The 22099-nt window shown below is 46.2% G+C and overlaps 2 protein-coding genes across 2 annotated transcripts; both read left to right on the forward strand.

Moving 5' to 3' along the window:
* Nucleotides 1-1417: 1417 nt before the first annotated feature.
* CNR2 (cannabinoid receptor 2) lies at nucleotides 1418-2701 on the forward strand (the record flags this gene model as incomplete). The annotated part of the gene is given in 3 exon segments (XM_079777782.1): nucleotides 1418-1498; nucleotides 1502-1573; nucleotides 1577-2701. Coding segments are annotated over 3 exon segments (1278 nt in total).
* A 3579-nt stretch (nucleotides 2702-6280) lies between these two features.
* Nucleotides 6281-21814, forward strand: FUCA1 (alpha-L-fucosidase 1). Its single transcript, XM_079777198.1, has 8 exons — nucleotides 6281-6706; nucleotides 10459-10593; nucleotides 13210-13347; nucleotides 16362-16467; nucleotides 17275-17475; nucleotides 18969-19156; nucleotides 20199-20298; nucleotides 20597-21814. The coding sequence occupies exons 1-8, from the start codon at nucleotides 6330-6332 to the stop codon at nucleotides 20735-20737; spliced, it is 1386 nt and encodes a 461-aa protein (XP_079633324.1). The 5' UTR covers nucleotides 6281-6329; the 3' UTR covers nucleotides 20738-21814.
* Nucleotides 21815-22099: the final 285 nt, after the last annotated feature.

Genomic DNA, 22099 nt, shown 5'->3' on the forward strand with positions numbered 1-22099 from the left:
CCCACCATCAATTCTATTCTTCCCTTTTGAAACTTCGACTAGATATATTTAACCCTTTTCATTCAATCCTCCATGTCTCTTAAGCTCTCTTTCATGTTTCCCATCTCTTTATCTCCTTGTGCTGCATTCTGAGAAATTTCTTCAGATCTACATTCTAGATCAGTGGTCAGCAAACTCATTAGTCAACAGAGCGGCAAACCGCGGCTCGCAAGCCGCATGTGGCTCGCGAGCCGCAGTTTGCCGACCACTGTTCTAGATTCATGCTGTTCAACGAGTCATTTGTGCTCTTTAACCTGCACTTAAGGATTTCTTTTTTCTTTTTTTAACCCTTTGCACTCGCTTGCTTTTTTCTCGATTCCTTTATTCTAATGCTAACCGTGTCAAGTCACACTCGACATCCGAGTGCAAAAGGTTAATATATTTTATTGATTTTTTACAGAGAGGAAGGGAAAGGGTTAGAGAGCTAGAAACATCGATGAGAGAGAAACATCAACCAGCTGCCTCCTGCACACTCCCTATTGGGGATGTGCCTGCAACCAATGTACATGCCCTTGCCCGGAATCGAACCTGGGACCTTTCAGTCCGCAGACCGACGCTCTATCCACTGAGTCAAACCGGTTTCGGCAGGATTTCTTTTTTCAATGCTTTATTTTTTACTTTCAAAATTCTGCTTGATTCTTTTTCAAATCTGCCCAGTCACTCATTATGTACTCATGTTTTTGATTCTGTATTGTTTAATAATATTAATGATAACATATACCGAAGAATTATATGAAGTGCCTGGAAGTCTGATTCTACTGTCTGACATTTCTGCTAACTCGTATTCGTGTTTCCTTGTGCACTTTGTAATTTTGCATTATGAGCTCAAATTCCATGGGCCTTTCTATGTGGGAATCTTGTGTGACCTAGATAGAAAGCATATCCCTCTAGAGAAATGTTGAATTTGCTTTCTAATGATATCCAATAATGTCCCATATGATATATGGGTGGGGTTTTTTTCTGAATATTTAGGATATACTTATACTAAAAAATGATTTATTCCCTGACATTCAAATTTATCTGGACTCCTATACTTCATCTGACCACCTACTCATATGAAGCCATAGTCTTGCCTCCCATTCCTAAATAGTTGTTTAAATGTCAGCATCTTACTTACCAAAACTTGCCAAAAACCCCCCAAAAAAACCAAAACACTAAGGCAAAAAACCCCTCCACCTGATCACTCTGGATTCCATTTTTCTTGGTTTTGATTTCCTCTTGATTTTTGAAGATGGGAGATTTGCCTTACTTTCAGAGGGAAGTCTTAGGATTAGTCTTTTTGAAAACAAAAGGCCAAAAAGCTTGCAGGCCACTTCTGCTTCTTGAATTTCCACATACCTCTCCTAAGGCAATCGGGACAGACCTGGGCCCCAGTAGAATGGAGAAGAGGCAAAGTAGAGAGGAACAAAATATAAATTGCTATTTCAACATATCCATCTGCACAGATAAGAGGTTTGGCTAGAGTCAGAGTTTGTGTGAGGCCATGACTGTGCTGATTGAAAAAGACTTGTTTCTTCTTCTCAGTGTACCACAGTAAAGATTTCTTGGCAAGCCCAGCAGAACCCAAAGGACTCACTCCATGGAGGGATGCTCGGTGGTGACGGCAGCCAATGGCTCCAAGGATGGCTTGGATTTCAACCCCATGAAGGATTACATGATTCTGAGCACTCAGCAGAGGATAGCTGTTGCGGTGTTGTGCACCATCCTGGGCCTGCTGAGCGCCCTGGAGAACCTGGCTGTGCTCTACCTGATCCTGTCCTCCCGCCGGCTCCGCAGGAAGCCCTCGTACCTGTTCATTAGCAGCCTGGCTGCAGCTGACTTCCTGGCCAGCGTAGTCTTTGCTTGCAACTTTGTAAATTTCCACGTCTTTCAGGGCGTGGATTCCAAGGCTGTCTTTCTGCTGAAGATTGGTAGCGTGACCATGACCTTCACAGCCTCTGTAGGCAGCCTGCTGCTGACCGCCATCGACCGCTACCTCTGTCTGCGCTACCCACCTACATACAAAGCCCTGCTCACCTGTAGGAAGGCACTGGTGACCCTGGGCATCATGTGGGTCCTCTCGGCATTCGTCTCCTACCTGCCCCTCATGGGATGGACTTGCTGTCCCAGTCCCTGCTCTGAGCTTTTCCCTCTGATCCCCAATAACTATCTGCTGGGCTGGCTCCTGTTCATCGCCTTCCTCTTCTCTGGCATCATCTACACCTACGGGCACGTCCTCTGGAAGGCCCATCAGCATGTAGCCAGCCTGGCTGAGCACCAGGATGGGCAGGTGCCAGGAATGACCCGGATGAGGCTGGATGTGAGGTTGGCCAAGACCCTGGGGGTGGTGCTGGCTGTTCTCTTCATATGCTGGTTCCCGGCACTAGTCCTCATGGTCTATAGCCTGGCCACCCCGCTGAGTGACCAGGTCAAGAAGGTCTTTGCCTTTTGCTCCTTGCTCTGCCTTGTCAACTCCATGGTCAACCCCATCATCTATGCCCTGCGGAGTGGGGAGATCCGCGCCTCTGCCCACCACTGCCTGGCCTGCTGGAAGAAGCACCTGAGAGGCCTTGGGCCTGAAGGAAAAGAAGAGGTCCCGAGGTCCTCAGTCACTGAGACAGAGGCTGATGGGAAAGTCACCCAATGGGCAGATTCCAGAGGCCTATACTGCTCTGACTGCTGATGCGGCCTCGTTCAGAGTTTGGAACAAGCCACGTCAGAAATCATTTCACTTCCTGGAGGAGAGAGAGCAGTCTTGACCCTCTCATCTCACTTGAACCAGCCCCAGAGGCCTTGACACCTACCCTCTTCTGCTGATGAGAGTTGGCATCCCTGGAGAGTGCCTGGTCATGCTTATCTGTACAGCTGGGCCCCTGCTGGGAGTGGAGACGTGGGCAGGAGGCAAGACGTCTGGGACAGGCTCAGCGCATGTCAGGTCAGGATAACCTCCTTACGAAGATGGCTTAGTGCCTGCATTCTCCAGAGACCACGGAGCCAGAGGGAACCTTCAGGCTCAGCAATGAGGGGCTCAGAGGAAATGTGAGAAGAACAGATTCTTCTCCTGGGATCTCAGGGTCTGGGTGGCTGTTTGGCCAGCCCTAGTTCCTGCTTAACTGTTGGGGCCTTCTTGGTTCTAAGTCACCCCTTCCCACTGAGGACCTTTTTAGGTTACCCTAGCCCACTAAAGACCAAGAACTATGATTCGATGAGGATTGTGGGTGTGGGTCCCCCTCTTTCAGAGACAGCTGACAGCCCTCTAGTTAAGGGCATCTTGTTATTAAGGCAATGGTCCTCCTTAACTCCTGATTATCGCCACTCACAGCCACTGTGACCTCTTAGGTCTCTGGGGAATACGGAGGGTGGGGTCACTTGAGACACAGAATCTTCAGAGAATTTTTTTATATAGCATAGGTGGAGATTTATTGAAGAACAAGTACAGACTCCCGCGTGGGGAGAGGAAAGAGTCCCACAGAACTGACTCCCATGTCGGGAGGGGGAAGAGTCCCACAGAATGGACTCCCACGTAGGGCGGGGGAAGAGTCCCCCAGAGAATTTTATTGACCCTGTGAAGTCCTACTTGGTGGCACCACTGGCAGCAGGCAGTGTCCCAGTCTAACCCAACTCCAAGAAAAAGGAAGTTAGTCACAAAGATTTTATAAATCCCCAAATTGTTCTCACTCATTCTTAGTTCACGCCTTTTTATCTCCTCCATACTCCCATGACTAATAATAAACAGAGCAAGTAGTAGGAAGGGGAAATTTCTTTACTATGTGTTAGGCACAGGGTGGACATCCCACAGTCCATTATCTCCAGCAAGAATACAGCCCAAGCTTTTGAAGATCCCAGGACACCATTATTTTGCATCTCAGGCAGTCTGGGTTCCTAGCAGAGGGGCTTACAATAGAAGGCAAGAGAAATGTTGGTGGCAGGAGGATTGTAAGGAATTCTAATGCAGGTCTTTAGGATCAAAGACAGAATAAATGGAAGAAGGTGATTAAAAATGTCTTCACTGAATAATTTGTAAGACAAGGTGTCCACTATTCATTCACTCATTCACCCATCTCATAATACATGCCAGGGTCTGTGCTAGGTCCTGGATGTCCAGCAATAAATGAGACTCTGCCCCTGTCTAATGGGGCTTACATTCTCCATTCTGGTGGGGAGAGAGTAAATAAATAAATAAATAAATAAATAAATAAGACCAGTATGGGTGGTACAATGAAAGAAATCAAGGATTGTCAGAGTCATGTGATAAGGATTAATTGAGGCAACTTTAGGTAAGGTAGACCTACTAGGTGCTCTGGTCATAAATGCCAGCTGACCTGTAGTGAGTCTTTACTATGTGCCAGGCACTGGGCTAAGTACTTTTTAAAAAAAATTTATTTATTTGCTTGTTTGTTTGTTTGTTTATTAGTTAGTTAATCCTCACCTTTGTTTTTTTATTGATTAAGGTATTACATATGTGTCCATATCCCCCCATTACCCCCCAACCCCACTCCTGTACATGCCCTCACCCCCCTGCTGTCTCTGTCCATTGGTTTTCCTTTGATTTTTTAGAGAGAGTGGAAAGGAGGGAGGGAGAGAGAAAGAAACATCAATGGGAGAGAGACACATCAATAGGTTGCCTCCTGCACGTGCCCCAACTGGGGCCAGGCATCAAACCTGCAACCCAGGTACGTGCCCTTGACTGGGAGTCGAACCCTCGACCCTTTGGTGCACAGGCTGGTGCTCTAACCACTGTGAAACACGGGCCAGGGCTGGGCTAAGTACTTTTCTCTTTTTTTCTTTTTTGGGGGGCTAAGTATTTTAAATGAGGTATTTCATTTGGTCTTCACAATAACCCGATGAGGCTTTGGTGTCCTCATTTTACACATGAGGAAACTTCTAAGAGGCAAAATCACTTGCCTGAGGCCACACTGCTAATCCGTACCATTTTGGACAATATTTTAGCCTAACCTTGCAGAGAAAGAAACACAGATTAGAATAGCTGTTTATTCAGCAATTGCCTTTGTATTTCCTTACAACTCCTAGGATGAGGAAGTGCTTGGTTCTGTCAACACAGGTGCTGTCTCCTTCCGGGGTGCAAGAGAGAAGCAGCATGTGGAGAGGCACAAATTCCACATCTGGAGACCTGGGTTCTGGTCCCACCTCTGAGCTCAACTAGCTGCATCATCTTGAGCAACTTCTATCCTCTCTCTGGGTCTCCGTTTTCTCCTCCCTCAAATGGAGAGAGGAGGAAAGGGGATTGTGTAGAGAAACCCCAAATTCCCTGCTGCAGTTCTCTCACTGATATGTAGGGACTGGCGGTGCCACTTAGGGTCATTGTACTTCCCACGCCTGATGGCCTCACCTCCTGTCTGAGCATGCACAGCATATGCAGGTTGTAGAGGACTTGGTGACCTCCCTGCCAGACAACGTTCACACAGGTACTCCTAGGGCCTGGGACTCTTTTTATTTTATTTTATTTTTAAATTACAGTTGGCATTCAATATAATTTTATATTAGTTTCAGGAGTATAGTATAGTGGTTAGACAGTTATATCATCTATGAAGTGATTCCACCTGATAATTCTAGTACCCACCTGGGACCATACATAGTTATTACAATATTTTTTACTATATTCCCTATGCTGTAGGACTTGGGGCTGTTAATTTTCTTGCCCCACTGCTCTAAAAACGTTCCTTTGTGGTGCTTGTATGTCCAAGGGTCTTGTTTTTCCAATCAGATGTTAGGCTCTTGGAATGGCTTCAGAATTCCCAAAGCAAGTATTAGATAGGCAAAATGGTCACACCTGCTCTTCTCCTTTCAGCATCCAGTGTTCTCCCTCCTCATAATGCTTCTACCAGCATTATTCTACTTTGTTGTTTCTACCAGGACGGTAACAATGCCCTTGCATCTGGTGTTCCCGCCTCCAGCTTGCTCTTCTGTACTACAGCTCAGATAGTCCGCTATGACTCCCAACGGCCAAATGCACTACACCCAGTTCTCCGTACACACCCGGCCTTCTACACCCCCACGATTGAATCAGTCCCACGGCTGAACCCCGCCAGGAAGTCTTCAGAAGTTTTCATTACACCACCGGCCAAAGCGCTGTCAACGCCTCCTTGCGTCTTTTCTCCTTTTAAGCGCTAGAGGGCGCAACAGGGCTGGCGGACTAAGAGGGGAAGAGACTCGGTAGTCAAGCCGCCAGGGCTGACCCGCCCCTTTTTCCTACCGAGCCAATCATTAGTCAGAGTGGGCGGGGCCTCGCGCCGCAGCTGCGCGGTGAGAGGGGATGGTGGAGGCGGAGAGTCGGAGTGTGGTCTCCCGAGATGAAGTCGTGGGCGGTGGGCACCCGGCTGCCGCTGCTGCCGCGGCTGCTGCTGGTTCTCGGAGCGGCCGAGTGGGCGCTCGGGGCTCAGCGCCGCTACACCCCGGACTGGCCGAGTCTGGACTCCCGGCCCCTGCCGGACTGGTTCGACAAGGCCAAATTCGGGGTGTTCGTGCACTGGGGCGTGTTCTCGGTGCCGGCCTGGGGCAGCGAGTGGTTCTGGTGGCACTGGAAGGGCGAGGGGCTGCCGCAGTACCGGCGCTTCATGAGCGACAACTACCCGCCCGGCTTCAGCTACGCCGACTTCGGGCCGCTGTTCACCGCGCGCTTCTTCGACCCGGAGGCCTGGGCCGACCTCTTCCAGGCCGCCGGGGCCAAGTGAGTGGCCGCGGGTGCGGGCGGCGCACCTCCTCCCGGGGCCGGAGCAACGGGCGGGGGTTAGGCTGGTGGGAACCGAGCGGCGGGGGGGAGGTTAGGCGCCTCGCCCAGGGTCGCACAGCCATCCGTCTGACTTGAGATACCCCAGGTCATGTGTTTTGTCCCCGGAAGGATGCAGAATTGAAGGTGGCATGCTTGATCATAAGGGGAAGGTGCGTCCGGTTGGGAATTAGGAGAAAATACAAGTTTCAAGGAGGTGGTGGGTGGGAAAGCCCTCAATGGATGGAGCAGCGTGATGCCTCATTGTCCATTCCAGGTTGACAAGAAAACCGGGACTCCAGGATTTTAAGCCAGTGGTAGGGAGTCTGGTCCTAGTTCAGCTGTGAACTTGACCAAGGCGATTTCACTTCCCTGCCGCCTCCGTCCAGGGCTGTGGAAAGGGATTGTAATTGGTTCCTTTCAGCTTTATCATCTCCGAGAGGGAAAGGGAGGGGAGCTCTGGTGTGCATTGTATTTGGGAAACAGTAGAGATTCGCATCCACCTGCTCTTGTCAATGCTTTGCACATTCAAGTGCTCAAGAAATGTTTGAATTGTCTTGAGAACTGTTGGAGCTTGCGTATGGAAGGTGCAGAGAACCGAAAGTGGAGCGTGCTGGGATGGGGAAGAGAGAGGCGAGGGCCCGGGTGGGTGTTGAAGGCTGGGGCGGGTCCTGGAGAAGTAATCCTTTCGGGCAGTCTGTGGCCAGGTGTCACGGCAGGGAGTGGCTACCCTCAGGACTAGTTTGACTGCTGGGCGTGGCGGGGGTTGGAGGAAACTAAGAATGGAGGTTTCCTGGCTCCTGGCTTAGAGCAGTCTTCTACCGCTGTCTCCTCGGTCATCGTCCAGGTTTTAGTTTCTCTCGGACTTTAAGATCTCTTGTACTGCCCTGGTCGGGTAGCTCATTTGGTAAGAGTGTCGTCTTGGTATGCCAAGGTGGGGGGTTGGATTCCTGATCAGGCACATTCAAGAACCAACCAATGAATGCATGAATGGGTGGAACGACAAATCGATGTTTCTCTCTCTCTTTCAAATCAATAAGAAATAGTATCTTATTACTAATAAATTAAACTGACATTTAGCGTTTGCCATTAAATGTATGGGAAAATAATGCTAGAATAAACAGAGGAGGTGTACTCTATCTTCTAGGAGCCATAGAGATCCATAAGTTAAAAATGAAAAAAAAAATTAAAATCTGGGAAACCCCTTATTTCATGGACCAGGGGACTAGCCCAGATAGAGGAAGGGAACTGATGTCCTAGATTCCAAATCTCACGACTCCAAGCTCTGCTTACCGTGGCCAGAGGGATTGGTCCTCTGCCTGTTTTTGTAAGTAGCATGAGATGAGAATGATTTTTACATTGTAAAAGGGTTATTGCCCTCAAAGCCTGAAATACGATCTGGCCCTTAAAGTCTTGGAGCTCCCCGCACCAGCCAGTGGTTAAATTTTCTCTTTTTTTTCCACCATGAAAGCAAATGAAAGGTTGAGTGATTTGGTGGTTATTTCAACACTTGTCTTTTCTCCCCAGCTCTTTGGGACTTTTGTCACCTCTATAAATGAGAGGCAGTTCATGTGGGTTTGGTAAAATGAATAGCTTACTTTTCTGTCATCTGCTATTTCTAGTAGAGCTTTCTTTCTTCTTTAGAGCAAAGGTTAAGAAAAGCTAATCATTAATTCCTGGAAGGGTTGAAGAACGAGAGCTAAGGTGCACATCTTCTCCCTCTGGGCCTCCTCCTTGGCAGGAGACTAAGGACTGTGGTTTCCTCAAGTTTGCTTCCATTCCTGGAGCAATACCCCTGGGGAGCTGTGGCTGCAGCAACTCACAAGTATGTTTCCTGTAGGCGAGTGTCTAATGTTGATGTGAACAAACCAACTCCATCTTTGTAAGCCCTCTACTCTCTCTATTCAAGCTTTAACTTTGACCAAGCTAACTGTTCCTGGCCAGCATTCACTGTCTTAACTAGAGGCTTGGTGCATGAATTCGTGCAAGGGTGGGGTCCCTCCCGGCTGATCAAGGCCATCTTGCCCAGTCCCGATTGGGGTCGATCAGGGCCAGCCAACTGGGGGAGGTTGGCTGTGGGAGTGCACTGACCACCAGGGGGCAGCTCCTGTGTTGAGCATCTGCCCCCTGATGGTCAATGTGCATCATAGCAATCAGCTGGTCATCTGGTTGTCACTTAGGCTTTTATATATATAGACTAGAGGCCCGGTGCACGAAATTTGTGCATGGGGGGTGGGGGGGGGGTCCTCAGCCCAGCCTATACCCTCTCCAATCTGGGACCCTTCTCACAATCCAGGACTGCTGGCTCGCAATTGCTTGCCTGCCTGACTTCCTGATTGCCTCTAACTGCTCCTGCCTGCCAGCCTAATCACCCCCTAACCACTCCCCTGCCAGCCTGATTGCCCCTAACTGCCCTCCCCTGCAGGCCGGGTAACCCCTAACTGCCCTCCCCTGCAGGCCTGGGTCCCCCCCAACTGCCCTTCTCTGCAGGCCCGGTCGCCCCCAACTTCCCTCCTCTGTCAGCCTGGTCACTCCTAACTGCCCTCCCCTGCTGGCCATCTTGTGGCGGCCATCTTGTGTCCACATGGGGGCAGCCATCTTGTGTGTTGGAGTGACAGTCAATTTGCATATCACTCTTTTATTAGATAGGATAGAGGCCTGGTGCACAGGTGGGGGCCGGCTGGTTTGCCTTGAAGGGTGTCCCGAATCAGGGTGGGGGTTCCCTTGGGACATGGTGCAGCCTGGGTGAGGGGCTTGTGGTGGTTTGCAGGCCGGTCACGCCCCCCGGCGACCCAAGTGGAGGCCCTGGTATCTGGGATTTATTTATCTTCTATAATTGAAACTTTGTAGCCTGGAACAGAGGCCAGGGCCGGCCACAAAGCTTAGCTTCCTCCATCACCAGGGGCAACACAAGCCTCCTGCTCTCTCCAACTCTGTGGCTGCCGCCATTTTTGTTAGGATTTATTTATCTTCTATAATTGAAACTTTGTAGCCTTGAGCGGAGGCCAGGGCTGGCCAGAGCAGGCAGGAAGCTTGGCTTCCTCCATTGCCCGGGAAACCCAAGCCTCCTGCTCTCTCCGTGGCCGCAGCCATCTTGGTTGGGTTAATTTGCATAGTTGCTCCTGATTGGCTGGTGGGCGTAGCAGAGGTATGGTCAATTTGCATGTTTCTCTTTTATTAGTGTAGATGACTACTGTTCTGTAAGCCTATTCAATGTAATCATAAAGATTCTTGTCAGTAAGTGGCCAGAATGGCACAGCAGCAGAGACCTATATCAAACTAGGTGTTGGTGTCAATTCTAAGCAATTTTCCATCATAAGACCACTAGGAGGTAGGGTTCCTGGCTCATAAGGCATTCTTAGACCCTGTGTCTTGTCAATCATTAGTAGTTCAGCTGTACTATAAAACATTCACTGCAATAACTGTAAAGCAGTGGAGACTGAGCTGCACAGAACTACCAGGGTTGTCTGTCCACCCCGACCCTCCATCCCTGTAACTAAATTACCCTGTAATAATAATGTCATATTCTGTGGAGTTGTCTGCTTTGTTTTTTTGGCTTTGAGACACATTTACAGTTGGTGGTCACTGTATCTTCGCTCCACATTCAAACAGCCAGTTCTCCCTACCATTTCCAAAGCCGCAGTCATGCTGGGTGAGTTCATGCTCGTGGACCACTGCCCACTTCTTTGCTCATATGGTTTTGATGTCCACAGGTATGTAGTCCTGACAACAAAGCATCACGAAGGCTTCACAAACTGGCCAAGTTCGGTGTCTTGGAACTGGAATTCTCAGGATGTGGGGCCCCATCGTGATTTGGTTGGTGAGTTGGGAACAGCCATCCGGAAGAGGTGTGTGTGTACTGCAGGTAGTCCATCATTGCTTTTGATCTAACCGTCATCCAGTGTACCACACCTTCTATACGCTTGTGTTTTCTAAGTTTGCATTTAGCGAGTACCTGAATTGGCAGTGTTTGATGCTTGTCTGTTTTTATGTGGCCAAAGGTGACACCATCAGAAATTCATGGCTCTGTCTGGTTGGGTGAAGGATGCCTAGCAAAGACCACCATGGCCCATTTGTACTCTGAGAAGGATTCTTTCTGGAAAGCCTTCCAACCCAGGTCCTTTGCCAGTGTCTGATGGACGGCAGGGACCAGGTCTCTCATCTTTGGGTCCCCCTTCATTGTCAACACAGAACTTTGCTAGCATTCAGGAAAGGTTTGGGTAAATGACAGATCAAGAGGGAACTGAAAAGGGCAGTTAAAGCAGCAAAAAGTTAAGGAGCCACTGGGTTGATTCTAACTAATGGGGGGATGGGGGTGGGGAGAGATTGACCAAAAAACTTATATGCATGTATGCATAATCCATGGACACAGACAATAGTGTGGTGAAGGCCTGGGGGGTGGAGGTGTAATACTTTCCACAATAAAGATATATATATATTTTAAAAAGTAGCTTTCCAAGATCAACGAGCTAGGAAGTGGCAGAGGTGGGATTTGAACTCAGGTGTTCTGGTTTTGGACCCCACAGTTCTGGGTATGTTTGCCTGTAAGGAGGAAAGTGGTATTTGTGCCATGCCCCCTCTCAGCTCTGTTGTGATCTGGCAAACTTGATATGCTATTTAAGGGGTGGGCCAGCTGCCTGTTTGTGTCAAGGAAGTTTGATTGGGACATAGCTATGCCCATTCATTTATGTGTTGTGAGTTAGGGTAGAGACCACAAGGCCTGCGAAGCCTAAAATACTACCTGGTCCCTTAAGAAAGAGTGCTCACTCTTGTCACCTGTTCGAGATTCAGTTTCCCTCTGATGAGCTTAGATAACAGTCGTGCTGTAAAACTGAGGTGTTGATTAGATCCACACTTCAGGATACTTGATTTTTATCTTCTTTGAATCTGTTTAATTCCTGAGTCATAATGAAACAACTTCAGTTCTTTCTGTCTTATCTGTGCCATTACAATGTACCTTACTTCTTACTTGCATCATAGTGTTTCGGTAACACCAGTCTTAACTCAAAACAAGCTTTCTTGTGTATGAAAATAGGTCACTTTAACCGTGTTTCCCTTTGGGTATGTTAAAAACTATTAGTCAAGCCCAGCCAGTGTGGCTCAGTGGTTGAGCATCAACCCATGAGCCAGGAGGTCACAGTTCCATTCCAAGTCAGGGCACATGCCCGGGTTGCCGGCTCAATCCCCAATAGGGGGCATGCAGGAAGCAGCCAATCGATAATTCTCTCTCATCATTGATGTTTCTATCTCTCCCTCTCCCTTCCTCTTTCTGAAATCAATAAAAACTATTAGTCAATCTTAGAAAAATAAAACAAGAAACCATTGACCCACCTCCACCCGTCCGTCCCCCCCACCCCCCCGCCAGGCCTTCACCACACTATTGTCTGTGTCCATGGATTATGCATACATGCATGTAAGTTCTTTGGTCAATCTCTCCCCACCCCCATCCCCCCATTAGTTAGAATCAACCCAGTGGCTCCTTAACTTTTTGCTGCTTTAACTGCCCTTACAGTTCCCTCTTGATCTGTCATTTACCCAAACCTTCCCTGAATGCTAGCAAAGTTATGTGTTGACAATGAAGGGGGACCCAAAGATGAGAGACCTGGTCCCTGCCGTCCATCAGACACTGGAAAAGGACCTGGGTTGGAAGGCTTTCCAATATTTCTTCAATACGTAGTCTTATGATTGACAGATAAAACATTTTTTTTAATGGACTATATGTTATTATTGAGATAATTGACTTAAAAGTTAAAAGATGCCCTAGCTCAGTGGTCGGCAAACTGCGGCTCTCGAGCCACATGCGGCTCTCGAGCTGCGGTTTGCCGCTCTGTTGACTAATGAGTTTGCCGACCACTGACCTAGACTCTCGATTCCAATAATTACAGGCTGTTGTTGTTCCTTGTGATTAAGCCCCTATCCCAGTGGTCGGCAAACTCATTAGTCAACAGAGCGGCAAACCTCGGCTCAAGAGCCGCAGTTTGCCGACCACTGCCCTAACTGATTTGGCTCAGTGGATAGAGTGTCGGCCTGTGGACTGAAGGGTCCTGGGTTTGATTCCAGGCAAGGGCACGTGCCCGGGTTGATCCCCAGTGCGGGGGAGTGCGGGAGGCAGATCAATGATTCTGTCTCATCATTGATGTTTCTGTCTCTCCCTCTCCCTCTCTAAAATCAATAAAAATGTATTAAAAAAAAAAGTTAAAAGGAGGTTTAAATGACATTTGATGTCAAGATATATATGTATAAAAAGTAGTTATGTGTACTATCAAAAACATAGTAAACCCAATCATTGTAATTGGTTGTGAATGATAAGAGATCATGTTTAAGTTAATGGTTTTGGATCCCCTCTCCCCCAATGCCCTCAGGGTGCGTTTCACTGAGATATAAAAATGCTGCCACTGATTGTTTTTAAAGAAACTATTTTTTCTTTGCTTAATGACAGTTATTGGCCTGTTTTTCTGTTTAAGGAACATACGCTACGGACTGTATCACTCACTCTTCGAATGGTTCCATCCACTCTACCTACTTGATAAGAAAAATGGCTTCAAAACACAGTATTTTGTCTTTGGGAAAACAATGCCAGAGCTATACGAACTTGTGAACAGGTAAAACACAGAAATGTTTTTGGCCTTATTACTTTTCTCAATGAAATCAGAGAAGTTGGGGGAAAAGGAGAAAAGGTGGAACATGAAAAAAATCTAAAAAAATCGCCAAAACCGGTTTGGCTCAGTGGATAGAGCGTCGGCCTGCAGACTCAAGGGTCCCAGGTTCGATTCCGGTCAAGGGCATGTGCATTGGCTGCGGGCACATCCCTGGTGGGGGGTGTGCAGGAGGCAGCTGGTCGATGATTCTCTCTCATCGATGTTTCTAGCTCTCTATCCCTCTCCCTTCCTCTCTGTAGGAAATCAATAAAATATATTTTAAAAAAAAAATAATAAAAAAAATAAAAAAATAAAAAAATCTAGAGTACATCAGAATAATAAAAGTGGTGGTTGTATTGAGACAAAGTATATTTTTCCTCCTACTCTTCAGAACTCCTGTAATGTGGTCATATTACCTTTATAAATTGAAGCACACAGATCCCAGATGGTAGGAAGTCAGAACTTCAGTTCCCTCCTTGCGTGCCATTTTCTTTGTCTGACCTTGGAGAGGCAACAGGGTCTAATGGGCCCTAGACCTGCCTGGGACTTGGCATCTGGCAGATTTGCCTTTGAATCCAGGCTCTTCTTACTTACAAAGCCTTAACCAGATCACCCTTCTGAGCCTCAGATTCTCACCATAAAGTGAGGCTAAGGATGCCTTCTAATGGGGCTCAGAGTAATATGTGAACAGTACCTGTCACCGTGCTGAACAGATAAATGTTATTGTTATTCTTAAAATGACCACTTTCACTTTGGGATTTGTCTTCATCTTGTTTCATTCCTAGTTTTCCCTTCTCGCACTTTATTGCTTAAGAGGCAGCTATCGCTGCCCTGGCCGACTTGGCTCAGTGGATAGAGCATCAGCCTGCGGACCGAGGGGTCCCAGGTTCGATTCTGGCCAAGGGCACATGCCTGGGTTGCGGGCTCGGTCCCCAGTGGGGCGGGGGGGGGGGGTGCAGGAGGCAGCCGATCAATGAATCTCTCTCATCATTGATGTTTCTATCTCTCTCTCCTTCTCCCTTCCTCTCTGAAATCAATAAAGAAATGCATTTAAAAAAAAAAAGAGGCAGCTATCTCTGCCTGGACACTCATTTTAGGGGGATTTAGGGGGTGGGGACTCAGACCCTCCTTGCATCCAGATGACTTCTATTTTTTTCTTTTTTAAAATATATTTATATTGATTTCAGAGAGGATGGGAGAGGGAGAGACATAGAAGCATCAGTGATGAGAGAGAATCATTGATCGGCTGCCTCCTGCATGCCCTACTGGGGATCAAGCCTGCAACCCGGGCATGTGCCCTTGACCAAATCAAACCAGGACCCTTCAGTCCGCAGACACTCTATCCACTGAACCAAACCGGCTAGGGCAAGATGACTTCTCTAAGGAAATAGTACAGTTGTAAGAGACCAGCAGAGGTTCAGAGTCAGAACTGGACCTGAAATCCAGTTCCTTTTTCTTACTGGCTGTGTGGCCTGGAGCAAGCTACTTAATCTTCTAGATCTGTTTATTTATCTGAGAAATGGGGATAATATACACCATAGCATCATTGTAAGAACTAATGAGGTAATGAACATAAAATGCCTAGTACAGTTTCTTGTACACAGTGAAACACAGATTCTGCTATATTTTGCCTCTTACACAGACAGTCTTTCTCCTGGAGTCTATTTGCTGTCCTAACTATGGAGTACAGTATAGGAGTTGGCAGCAGGCAGATTTACATTTGAGTTCCAGTTCTTGTTTGCTTACAAGTGTTTTCACCTAAAACAAATTGTCCTGCTGAGCGTCAGATTCCTGCTCTCTAAGGTGGGACTAATAATGCTTATCTTATAGGTATATACGCACACTCACACTTCAGAAGGCTCAGAGTAATGACATGTGAAAGGGGCAACTGTGGCCAGGGGGTTCTATAAATCCTTTATGGTCGAAGCTTTAGGTAGTTGTCCAAAAAAATGGATTGGGCAGAATAGTTCAGGCTCTTAATACATCTTGTTCTTGTTGTTGTTATTCCTCACCTGAGAGTATTTTTCCTGTTGATTTTTAGAGTGAATGGAAGGAAAGAAGGAAGGAAGGAAGGAAGGAAGGAAGGAAGGAAGGAAGGAAGGAAGGAAGGAAGGAAGGAAGGAAGGAAGGGAGGGAGGGAGGGAGGAGGAAGGAAGGAAGAAGGCAGGAAGGAAGGAAGAAAAAGAGAGAGAAAGATTGATGTGAGACCGGTTGCCTCCTTCATGCACCCCAACTGGGCCAGGGGGATTGAACCTGCAAACCTAGGTACACGCCCTTGATTGGGAATCAAACCTGCGATGCTGTGGTGCACGGGCCGAAACTCTAACCACTGAGCAACACCAGCCAGGGCTCTTAATGCATCTTAAAAGCAGAAACCTCAATCCTGTAGTTCTGAAGAACCATTCTTTTAGTTGGAATTAGTCTCTGGAAGGAGACCAAATTGTATAATACTGATTACAGCTCTACTTTTTAAAAAGACATTAAAAAAAAAAGATTAGGGGAAAATATTCCCAAATGCTGTGTATTAAACATGGTTATGATAGCAGAGGCATTTTGTGTGGTTGTTTTTGTCTCTTTAGTTTTCCACATTCTCTGCACTATGGTAATTTTATGGCACTTTCAAAATTGGTGAGCCCTGGCTGGTATGGCTCAGTTGGTTGGAGCATCGTCCCATACACCAAAAAGTTACAGGTTCAATTCCCAGTCAGGGCACATACCCAGATTGTGGATTTCATCCCCAATTGGGGTGCATCTGAAAGACAACCAACCAGTGTTTCTCTTTCTCTCTCTCTCTCTCCACCCCCCTCTCCCTCTCCTCCCTTCCTCTCTCTGAAATCAATAAAAATATATCCCTGGGTGAGGACTTAAAGAAAAAAAGGTGAAAGAAGATTTATAAGTATGTGTTGCAAAAAATGATTGGTAAGACTTTTGTGAATGGATTCAGGTAATAAACTTCATTCTCATTGCATGTCTTTCAGGTATAAACCTGACTTGATTTGGTCCGATGGAGACTGGGAAAGTCCTGATACTTACTGGAACTCCACAGATTTTCTTTCCTGGCTCTACAGTGACAGCCCAGTTAAGGTATGTGGTTATAGGACTTCTGTCTTATTTATCTGTTGTGATACAAGACAGTATAAGGAGAGAGGATCTGGAGTAATAACATCTCCATGGGGGTGCTAGGGACCCAGGGACGTAATGGATGTTAAAGGTTTCTCCTTTAAAGCAGCCGATCGATGATTCTCTCTCATCATTGATGTTTCTGTCTCTCTTTCCCTCTTTCTTCCTCTCTGAAATCAATAAAAATATATTTTAAAAAAAGGATTTCTCCTTTAATTCTTTTTTCCCCTTCCTTGAAACATAAACTTTATTTTTCTTCTTTAATTCTTTTCTTTTTTTAATCTTCACCCGAGGATATTTTTCCATTGATTTTTAGAGAAAGTGGGAGAGAGAGAGAAAGACAGATAGAGATTGATGTGAGAGGAACACATAAATGATCTACAAGATGATCTTTAAAACGGCTCTTCCATCGCTAACGTTACAGATCGCTTGACCAGGGCTTCTCAGCCTCTGTACTGTTGACTTTTAGGGCTGAGTATTTCTTTGTTGCTAAGAGGCTGTCCTTTATATTGTAAAAAGTTTACCACCATCCCTGGCCTCCAACACCATCCTGGCCTCTAGATGGCAGTAGTACCACCCCAGTTGTGACAACCCAGAAGGTCTCTAGGCTTTGCCAAAATCCTCTTGGGGCAATATGGCCCCAGTTGAGAACGACTGCTCTAGACTAAGTCTGTTCTTGGCTTCCAAATAGATTCTTAATTTATCGCACTGCGTTATGTAAGGAAGATGAGAGGTTCACCCTTGATGACCCAGTGCTCTTTCCTCCTTTAGGATGAGGTAGTGGTAAACGACCGATGGGGTTTTAACTGTTCCTGTCACCATGGAGGATACTACAACTGTGAAGATAAATTTCAGCCGTCAAGTTTGCCAAATCACAAGTGGGAGATGTGCACCTCCATAGACAAGCGGTCCTGGGGCTACCGTCGCACCATGTCCATCTCTGACGTGGCAAGTGAATCGGAAATCATTTCGGTAAGACACCTGTGAGTTAGCTCTTCCTTTCTTTTTTTTCTTTTTTTTTAGAGAAAAAGGGAGAGAGGGATAGAAACATCAATGATGAGAGAGAATCACTTATCAGCTGCCTCCTGCACACCCCCTACTGGGGATCGAGCCCACAACCCAGGCATGTGCCCTGACCAGAAATTGAACCATGACCTCCTGGTTCATAGGTTTACACTTAGCCACCGAGCCACGCCAGTGGGGCATGAGTTAGCTATTTCTTAACTGCCATCTCAAACCAGCCTTCTAACTGAGGGTGGTGGCAGCACCGTGGATGAACGTGCAGGTGGATAGACCCTTTGGGTTATTGGACATACTCAGAGCAGTCTGTCCTGAGGGAATCATTGTAATTACAGAAGAGAGTTTTATGTACAGACATGTTCTTCCAGGTTTATCTTCAATTGGACATATGGTTGTTTCAATTTCTTACAACCATAATGGGATAGTTAAGTAGATTTGGGGGTTGTCCTTAACCATTAAAATGTTTATCAATTTTATATGGGCTAATGTTTTATTCTCAGGGATATGTTCTAAGACCCCCAGTGGATGCCTGAAACCCAGGATAGTACTGAACCCTGTTTTTCCTATACTATACATACCTATGATACAGTTTAATTTATACATTAATCACAGTAAGAGGTTAACAATAACATGATAAAATAGACCAATACCCTGTAATGAAAGTTATGTCCAAAGAATTTGGTTTCCCCAAATATCTGACTACATTGTACTCTTCTTCTTGTGATGATGTGAAATGACTCGATGCTTACTGGATGAGATGGAGTGAGGTGCTCAGAACGGAGTGTAGCTTAAACTTTATGAATTGTTTATTTCTGGAGTTTTTCCATTTAATATGTCCAGACTGCGGTTGACCATAGGTAACTAAAACCGTGGAACACGAAACGGTGGATAAGGCAGGACTATTGTATCTCTTTATAGCATGTTTTCCCGACGGGCAGCATATACATTTATATAGGCCATCACATACAGAGTGTCCTGAAATTCTTCAGATCTCTTCAGTCTCCCCAAAGTCTCCACAGCACCCCCTCAAAACCTCTTCCCTCTGACCCCATGTTCTCTCTGTCTGGCTCCATGTGATCCCTTCATGGCCAAGTGCTTTGTTCTCCGCTCCTGCTCGTCCTCTGTGCTTCCGACTCAGGACCCTTCCCGCTGCCTGTGGCACCTGGAAGGGCAGCCTCCCAGGGAAGTGCCCGTGTTCACTCCCTGGAGTTCAAGTTAATATATTCCTCCATCTTGCAGCAGGATTTTTCCGTTTTCTTATAGAATCCTGTCTTGCTTTTATAGTGACAAAAATATATAGTATTTTCAAAAGGGAAAAGGACACTCGCAAAGCAGGGAGAGAAGGTGCCCTGGATTCTTTTTCTTCTCTTAGTATCTGTGTGTTCTAGGCATTCGGCCAGGCTTGGAATTCATACGTAGGATTTCATTGTTTCCACTCTTTACAGGAACTGGTCCAGACAGTAAGTTTGGGAGGAAACTATCTTCTCAACATTGGGCCAACGAAAGATGGACTGATTGTTCCCATCTTCCAAGAAAGGCTGCTTGCTGTTGGGAAGTGGCTGAGCATCAGTGGGGAGGCTATCTATGCCTCTAAACCATGGCGGGTACAACTGGAAAAGAACGAATCTGTATGGTGAGTCCTGTCTTCTGTTGTGTGTGGGAGCGGGACTGTGCCCATCCTGACCTGGCATCTCCTTGGTCCACAAGGTTAGAAGCCGCATTGGACGTCGCCTTGAAACCCACAAGCTGTTCTTTCGCTACTCATTTGTACCCCAGTTTATGGCTTAAGCCACCAGGGTATCTTTGACTAGTTGGGGTGGGGATAGGTTTAGTGCAAAAAGCATCAAAAAACAATCAGTTTACTTGATACTTTACCTGGTCTAATTAAAAATAGTAGTAGCTAAAGTTGTGTAGCAACTACAATGTGTAAGGCTCCATTCTAAATTCTTTCCACCCATTTAATCCCCTCAACAAGCCCACCAGATAGACACTGTTATTCTCTCCATATTACAAGTGAGAAAGAGGGCCCAGAGCAGTAATATAACTTGCCTAGGATCACAGAGCTAGTAAATGCAGAAGTCATGATTCCTGCTTGGAATTGTGGATCTAGTTATTTGATCAACTGCAAAATGGGGCAATGATTCTTCCTAGAGCTACTGTGAGGATTAAATGAGGTACTGTATGTAAAGCTCCCAGCAGAGTGCCAGGCATATACGATGTGTTCATAAATCTGCTAGTGTTACACCATAGAGCATAGGTCCTTGGATCAGGGGAAACATGGGTCCTTGTTTCAGATGAGCTTCCGTTTAGTGATTTTCATCCTCTTCTCTGAGCATGAAATCTCAGAATTACAAATTTGTCTTCATTGCACATCTTGCCCTTGTTATATCCTCTGGTGTTTTCACGTGGATTTAGAGTTGAAAAAATATTTGAATGATAAGGCAGAAGGCCTCAGTGTGAAATAACTGGTGTAAGATTTTAAAAATTTTAAAGAAAACTTGTAACCCAATAGAGAGTGAAAATAGAAGATATTACCAGAAAGAGGCTGCTTTCTTCCCACAGACCTTGGGATTAGTAGGTCATAGGAAGGGGAATGTACAAGGTTACGTGTAATAACCTTAGGTGTCAGGGTAACAAGCCAGGTGTCTTTGATAATGATGTTTCTTTTTTCCCAGGTATACCTCAAAAGCATCAGCTGTTTATGCCATTTTCCTGAACTGGCCAGAAAATGGAATCTTAAGCCTTAAATCCCCCAAAACTACCTCTGCTACACAGGTAAGGGGCCTCAGTTAGTCCTTTCAGAGATGTAACTTTTTAAAAAGGGATCGGCAGGTCTTCTCTACTTCCTCTTTCCTTCCCCAGGTTTCTCCCATATTTATTCCCCTTTTAGACCAACAGTCGCCAACCGGTGGTCCGCGGACCATTGGTCCGTGAGATCCGAAGGGTTGGCGACCGCTGTTTTGGACGATCTTCCCTTCCCGGGCTCAGCTTGGTTGTTTTCCACCATGTTCAGGCCGTATTCTGTACTCATTAATGCATTAATGTTTTTCCCATTGCCTTTTGCTTTCTTCAGGTAACGATGCTGGGAATCCAAAAAGATCTGAAGTGGTCCACAAATCCACCTGGAGGTCTCCTCATTTATCTGCCCCCGGTACCACCCTCTGCTCTTCCAGTTGAGTTTGCTTGGACCATAAAGATGATGGGAGTGGAGTGATCGTTGGAGTTCAAGAGGAAAGCAGCACTGCTCAGTTTTGACTTTCTTCTTACATTCCATAATAACCTACTCTTCTCTACCCGGAGATGGCTTTTCCTACATATTTTAATCAAAGGAACTGAGTGCACTGCTCTGTCACTGGATCAAAGATCTGAGCCACCTTGCTGGCATCTCTCTCATCAGCAGAAGGAACTAAACAGTTAAAGCTCTCTGAGTTCATGCTTCCCTAACTTTGGACGTTGTCTACAGTGGAATCTTCCCTCCATTCTCTGTTTGAGAACCGGCTTGCTTAGTGACTTCGGATAAAGAATAAGCCAATTCACCTTGTTGGCTATGGGAGAAGGTTTAAAGGGTTTGGCAAGCTCAACCACATGCTGTTTATTTAGCATCGACTGCCATCAGCACCCCTGAAAGAGCAGGCGAGCCTGGAGGGAAAAGAAAGGCATGCTGGACCAATAGCTCTTCAGAAGTTTCCAAAGCCAGCTAGGGGCTCTGAAATTCAGTCTGTACGGTGATACTATGAAGAATGGACGTGATTCTGCGCTGCTTTTTAAAATACAATCAAATAAATACATTTTAATGTCAAATGATTTCTACCAAAAAACACGTTATCGTTTTCTTCCCTCAGTTTCTATATGGACTGCTTATACCTTTATGTTTCTGTGTTTTAAAAGGACCAGTCATGCCCTAGCTGGTTTGGCTCAGTGGATAGAGCGTCAGCCTGCGGACTGAAAGGTTCCAGGTTTGATTCTGGCCAAAGGCACATGCCCGGGTTGCGGGCTCGATCCCCAGTGGGAGGCGTGCAGGAGGCAACCGATTAGTGATTCTCTCTCATCATTGATGTATCTATCTCTCTCTCCCTCTCCCTTCCTCTCTGAAATCAATAAAAAAAAATATATATATATATATATAAAATATATATATATATTTTTTTTATTTATTTTTTATTTATTTATTTTTTTAAAGGACCAGTCATGCCTCTTTAGTGCAGAACAAAAAATGTAATTTCTGCCCTAGCTGGTTTGGCTCAGGGGATAGAGCAGTGGACTGAAGGGTCTCGGGTTCGATTTCAGTCAAGGGCACATGCCCAGGTTGCGAGCTCAATCCCCAGTAGCGGGTGTGCAGAAGGCAGCCAATCAATGATTCTCTCTCATCATTGATGTTTCTATCTTTCTCTCCCTCTCCCTTCCTCTCTGAAATCAATAAAAATATATTCTTTAAAAAATGTAATTTCTTTGGTTTTCTCTTCTTCACTTCTGGTACCATTCTTTTGAAACTGATTTTTAGAAAGAGGAAGGGAGAGGGAGAGAGAAACATGGATGTGAGAGTGGTTTGTAGTTTTCAGTGTACGAGTCTTGAAAG

Source organism: Cnephaeus nilssonii (genome assembly GCF_951640355.1).
Source record: "Cnephaeus nilssonii genome assembly, chromosome: 7".
Classification (NCBI taxonomy): Eukaryota; Metazoa; Chordata; class Mammalia; order Chiroptera; family Vespertilionidae; genus Cnephaeus; species Cnephaeus nilssonii.

Bases quoted from the DNA above. Each gene is read 5' to 3' on its own strand.
- FUCA1 (XM_079777198.1), top strand. From the start codon at position 6,330: ATGAAGTCGTGGGCGGTGGGCACCCGGCTGCCGCTGCTGCCGCGGCTG. The intron at 10,594-13,209 runs GTGTGTGTGTAC...TTTCTGTTTAAG, and splicing joins GGAACAGCCATCCGGAAGAG to GAACATACGCTACGGACTGT. The intron at 19,157-20,198 runs GTGAGTCCTGTC...CTTTTTTCCCAG, and splicing joins GAAAAGAACGAATCTGTATG to GTATACCTCAAAAGCATCAG.